The 6,108-nt window shown below is 47.0% G+C and overlaps 1 protein-coding gene across 3 annotated transcripts in view; it reads left to right on the forward strand.

Moving 5' to 3' along the window:
- Positions 1-188: 188 nt before the first annotated feature.
- LOC105546221 (putative uncharacterized protein FLJ37770) overlaps positions 189-6,108 on the forward strand; it is a 25,444-nt gene continuing 19,524 nt past the window's right edge. For 2 of the 3 annotated variants that reach the window (XM_011989354.1, XM_011989363.1), the window contains exon 1: positions 189-1,213. In XM_011989354.1, coding sequence (XP_011844744.1) covers positions 749-1,213 — 465 coding nt within the window. In that variant the 5' untranslated portion in view covers positions 189-748. Of the gene's footprint in view, positions 5,456-6,108 lie in introns of those variants that run through there. The other variant, XM_011989348.1, reaches the window with a different exon arrangement.

The raw sequence follows: 6,108 nt of genomic DNA on the forward strand, positions 1-6,108 counted from the left end.
CCTCCCGCCCGCCCGAGACGCTGCCGCCTCCTTCCCACAATGCACCCTGACGCCCGGGGGTGCCCTCTCTTCCCTCAGCCTTCCTCCCCCGCCCCTCCTTTCCGCCTTCTCCGCCGGCGGGCACGCGCAAGGAAGCGCGCCTGCCGGGTGTGGCAAGGCGGAGGCGGGACCTGGCGCGCGCTGCCGCAGTGCGACTGCGCACAGTCTAATCCGCGGAAGGAAGAGAATTGCGCATGCGCGCCTGTCTCCCGGGACGCTAGAGCAGGCGATACCCTGGCTGCTCCGGTAGGTTTGGCGTGCGCGGGTTTCTGCAGATCTAGGGCGAGCTTGCACGTTACATCACCGATGCATCTCTTCTTGCTTGCTTAATTTGCCAACACTTAGGCCTTTCTTGCAGAATTCGCCATATACTCCTTAAGGGCCGCGGAATCGGAGCAACCTTGTTGACTGATTGGCAAACTCTCGGCAGATGTGCGTGCACTGGTTGGATGCAGTGGTTGTAGGCGATTTAATTTTTCCCAGCTGTGCAGCGACTGTTGGCCCTGTTAGCGTCCCAGAACGGATCTCCCCAGCCTCGACTGGAAGCTGAGGGACAAAAATTCATAAAAGCAATTACTCTTTCCCGGCGAGGCTTCTAGAAGAGCAAGAACAGCGATATAATTACACCTGCAGGCATATAAAGATTGATCTGTCCGTTTTTCCCTTACAGTCGTGGCCTGTTAGCGTTCCTGTGTTTTTCAGTGCCAGAATGAGTGACCGCTATTTAGAACAAAGGATCAGTATCAAATTTTGCGTGAAATTGAACAAGTCTGCAAGTGAGACCCACCATCTTTTAAAAGAAGCTTATGGGGAAGAAGTCATGTCAAGGGCCAGAGTTTTTGACTGGCACAAAAGGTTTAAAGAAGGACGGGAAGATGTTCGAGATGATGCCAGAAGTGGGCGTCCGGTCACCCACCGAACAGATGACAATATCCAGAAGGTCAAGGACTTGGTTTGTTCAAACAGGCAGTTAACCGTGAGGATGATGGCCGAAGAGTTAAATTTAGACAAAGAAACTGTTAGGCTCATTTTGAAAGAAAACTTGAACATGAGGAAGGTTTCTGCAAAAGTTATTTCGGGTGTTTTGAAGGGTGAGCCTAAACCACGAAAACTTGACTTTCAGTCCAATCTTTCAAAGGAAACTAGGAAAAAAAGCTCATGTTTGAGGAAAAAGGTAACAGGTTCTGAAACATGGAGTTATCTCCAGGGTGAGGCTGATGGGGAAATGCCCCTGTCCGTATCCCATCCCAGAGTCCACTACCCTGCCAGCCAGCTTCTGCAGGCGTCATCTTCAACAAGCCTTCCCCCCAGGGTAGCTGAGGATTGGTTCACCCCATGGTGAGAGGAATGTGAGTTAGCTGAACCAGAACTAGGGTGCTGCCTCACTGTTAGGCACCTTCTTTGGCTGCTCACCTATTTTTCAGTCTTCACTACTCCTCCCTATGTACCATGGCCCTCCTCATTACTCTTTGCTGGACTATTGGACCATTTTCCTTGCTGTTCTTCATAACTGAAAAACTTCTGGCTGTTCCCTTCTGGTATTTGCTTGTTCTTGATTTCTTTTGCTCAACAAGTTTGGATTTCTTCTCTGCCCAGACCTTAGCTGTTGTGGCTGTCCTGTTCCTTTGTTCTCAACATTCTGCCTCAGAGGATCATGCCAGTGAGAAGAGAGGAACAGGAGCTCCTGGAATCTGTATCTCTGTGCCCAGGGAGGCATGCTCTTCTGGGAGGACCCCAAAAGAAGGCTTACAGTTTCAGCCTGCTTCGCAGTCAGGGCCTGAGGTATGGTACATAATGCAGTGGCATGCTGGTGTTACTGAACAGTGCTGGGCCTAGGGGCTGATCTGGTCCGGATGACTCAGTGGGCGCCCCTTAGGAATCGGGGTTGGCCACCAATACTGATCTTCTCACAGGCCTACATCTCACAGAAGAGCTGGGTTTGTTTCATTCTAGTCCTATTCTTTGGATCTCCACTCATTTGGGTATCTCCTCTGTTGGAAGATGAGTATCTGGTCCTAGAAAATAGAAACCCAGGGACCCAGCCCTAGGCCGTGATGTGTGGAGAGGAAGACCAAGTGGCTCTCTAGTCCCTGAATTAAGGGAATCTGCTGCCTACGTGTGGATTCCCACACAGCAGCCTGTTTTTAGTAACTAATGCCTATAGTTTTGAGAACTTGCTGTTTTTAGAACACTGCTGGGCATTGACAATGTGAAAGTTATGAACAAGATCTCCAAGGGCTGATGAGCTTCATGGATGAGATGGTTCTTGAACTGGACCCATGAGGATGGGTGAGACGGGGCTGTGACATTACGGAAAGCTTCCAGGGCAGGTGGAACAGCATGAGGCTTCCAACCTGCATCGGTAGAAAATGACACTGGCCAGATGCAGTGAATCACGCCTGTAATCCCAGCACTTTGGGAGGCTGAGGCAGGCAGAGCACAAGGTCAAGAGATCGAGACCATCCTGGCCAACATGGTGAAACCCCGTCTCTACTAAAAATATAAAAATTAGCTGGGTGTGGTGGTGCGTGCCTGTAGTCCCACCTACTCAGGAGGCTGAGGCAGGAGAATCGCTTGAACCCGGAAGGCAGAGGTTGCAGTGAGCCAAGATTGTGCCACTGCACTCCAACCTGGTGACATAGCTAGACTGTCTCAAAAAAAAAAAAGAAAAAAGGAAAAATGATGACACTATTGGCTAAAATAACAAAGTTCAAAGAGGAAGATAATGGTGTTGCAGCAGATGAACAATTTGGGATAATTTGCTTCCTCTCCTATACCTCCAACTCTATGCCAGTTGTTATTAAATTGCTTCCCCTGAGTCTGTGAATAGGTTTGTAACAACTAATTTGATATGTGATTTTCCATTTGGACTCCGACAAGTAGTTTCTGCAAATTCAAACTCTGTGTCTTCTCTTCCTGCCTCTGCCAGATTTATGGAATGCAACTTTTCCCAAGTGGGTTCCAAGTAATACCACATAGACTAGAAACATTCAGGGGGCAGGGGTTTGGTAATAGCGTTTCAGAGAATTGGCCAGTCTCTGTTTTACTCAAGGATTTTTACATATAACAGCTCCTCTTAGACAATATTGCTTGATAGTAGAGGCACAACACTCATTCATCACAGTTACTTTTAGTGCTGTTCCTTCACTTTCTCTACTCACCTCCAAAAATTACAAGTTCCTCATTAACACCTGTTTTTGTTTTGTTTTGTTTTTTGAGACGGAGTCTTGCTCTGCTGCCCAGGCTGGAGTGCAGTGGCACGATCTTGGCTCACTACAACCTCTGCGTCCCGGGTTCAAGTGTTTCTCCTGCCTCAGCCTCCCGAGTAGCTAGGATTACAGGTGCACGCTGCTACACTCAGCTATTTTTTTGTATTTTTTGTAGAGGCGGAGTTTCACCATGTTGGCCAGGCTGGTCTCGAACTTCTGACCTCAGGTGATCCACCTGCCTCGGCCTCCCAAAGTGCTAGGATTACAGGCGTGAGCTACTGCGCTGGATCAACACCTGTTAGTTTTGAGGCACTTTGAAAGCTAGACCTTGTCCCATGAAGACGAGATACTGTGTAAGAAAACTCCTAAACCAAGCAACAGCTTATAGATCTCCAGCTCCTTAACAGTTTCTAGACGTTCCATTTTAGGACCATTAAGTCTTCCTACATCAGATGCAGCTCTAGGTTGCCCACAAGCACTTGGCACCGGGGACACTGCACTTTAGGAACAAAGTCCCCACCACTAGTTCTTGCAGCTTTGTTGCTGAACCTCATATTAATCCTTGCTGAGGCCCACCCAGTGGTAATTGTTACAGATTTATATGCTCCTGGACCCAGGCCAGGATCCTACAACCATACCTACAGGAGTTGTTTCTAACCTGTTATAAAACAGAGGTCCTGAGACAACTTACTTCTGGATTTTATTCCAGTCCTATGAACACGGCTGGTGTGACTGTGCCAATGATGCTGGACCAAGACCTTTGGTGGAGTGTAGAGTACCAGAAGCTATGGTTTAGACACAGCAGCCAGAAGCAGGTAATTAGGAGTGTGAATTCAAATGGTTCCAGTTGGCTATAATGAAAAGGACTTATCCAGAGCAAAACATTCACATTTGGCTGCTCAGAATCTCTAAACCCAAGGGTAGAGCATGATCTAGGCATCCCCAAATAGGAAAGTTCTTATATGAGTACTTCTAATGTGCCCACCCACCAAATCTATTTTATTACTGATCCACATTTTGCCCTGGCCTGCACCTTGCTGCCTAGGCCTCTTGAGCTCCTGGTCCGGTAGTCTCACACATCCAGCTATGTGTCTGTCGCACCCCAGACTCTTGTCCTTGGCTGTTTTCAGACACCTCTCAGTTTATTCTCCACCATTTTGCTCTTACTCCTCTCTTTCCTTGTTGCTTTGTTTTCTGGTCCTGGGTCACATCTTCAGTAGCTGCTTTTGGTCACTTTGGTGTGCTGATCCTTGAATTGACTTTTGGGTCATGGTTTTCCACTTAACTTACAACTCTTCTCTCTGATTTTTTGGATCCTTCTTTCAGCTCCCTGTGTCAGCTGCTGAGTAAGGAAATTTGTCTGCTCCAGCCCTGGCCCCGGGTTGCCTTCCTGTCTTCAAGAAGCAGGGTGGGGTGACATGGGGGAATTATTTATTTATTTTGTTTTTTCTAAGGGACATGGGCACCTTAGCCACCCTCAGTTGCACTCCCCAGAGGCATCCAGTGTCACCAGTTTCTCAAGGAGGCAATATGGTTACCTCTAAAGTAGCAAGAGTCATGAAACTTTTTCAGAGCTATAACATCCAAAGCCCATTCTCCTAGCAGCTGTATTTTCCCTGGCAGGAGAAGCTCCACCTAACCACAGGAGATCAAGCCTGGCTTTCTGTGGGATGTCAGTAGGAGAGCTGGCCATCTGCAAGCTTTCTGAAGCTTAACACCATCGGTCAATGACTCTGTTCGGCTTTCAGGTTGATCTTTATCCCCGCCCCCACGTTCATTCTAATTCAAAGTCCACAAGGAATGTTTTATGCCACAGTTGAGAGTCTAAGAGGAATACATGCCTTCCGGGGCAGATCATCCTAACACTGATTTTATGCAATTCTCCCCTTCCATCACCCCACCCTACCTTGCTTCATTTGCCCCACTAGTAATGATCAAAAAGAGAAAGAATAAAATGTTCACCAAATCTGTGACTTAGAAAAACTTGTGGAGGGTTCTGCTCTCTTCTGAATTCTGATCCTCACTGAGTCCTCATTGAAGTGTTATCATTTGGGGAAAAATGTTTACCTGGGGCCTCCTTCCCAGAACCTTTTTTTCAGATCAATTTTTTCGTCAAAGTCTAGACTTGCCTTTGGAAATGCCTGGATAAATCTGGATGCTAAATGACTTGAGGACACCTGATAAAGGAATGGGGTACTATTGGGAAATTGTCTGTCATTGCATTACAAATGTTGCTCAGCCTCCCTGCTATTTGCAGACATCATCACCAGCGAGTTTCGCTGGGCTCTTTGGGATTGGGTCTCAGCAGGGTCCCATGTGACTCAATAAGAGCCTACCTTTGCTACTAAACTGTGTATGTTACCCTGCATTCTCCAATTGCTTCTTCTTCAATCAGCCCACCCAGATTTTACTAGGCGTTTATATCTTTTCTGAGGTAACCATCATGTATTTATGTTCTAGAGTGTCCCCCTTATCAGATCCTTGCAAATACTGTCCTAGTGTATCACCCCTTTCCCAGTATGAATATCTGGAAACAAAAAATCTATAGTGGGGAGCTCCAGTGGGTCCCCTCCAAGGACTCACTTGGGCATAGTCCAGTGGTCAACAGACTTGTGTAAAGGAGTCTTTATGGGCCATATGGTCTCTTTTGCCACTAAACATTTTAGTGCAAAAGCAGACATAGTTAATACAGAAACAGATGAGGACAGCTGTGTTCCAATAAAACTTTATAAGTGGATACTGGAATTTGAATGTTATATAGTTTTTACAAAATACTATTTTGATTTTTTTAAACCATTGAAAAATGTTAAAAAGAGGCCGGACACGGTGGCTCAGACCTGTAATTCCAGCACTTTGGGAG

The sequence above is a fragment of the Mandrillus leucophaeus genome, unplaced genomic scaffold (genome assembly GCF_000951045.1).
Source record: "Mandrillus leucophaeus isolate KB7577 unplaced genomic scaffold, Mleu.le_1.0 Scaffold1095, whole genome shotgun sequence".
NCBI lineage: Eukaryota > Metazoa > Chordata > Mammalia > Primates > Cercopithecidae > Mandrillus > Mandrillus leucophaeus.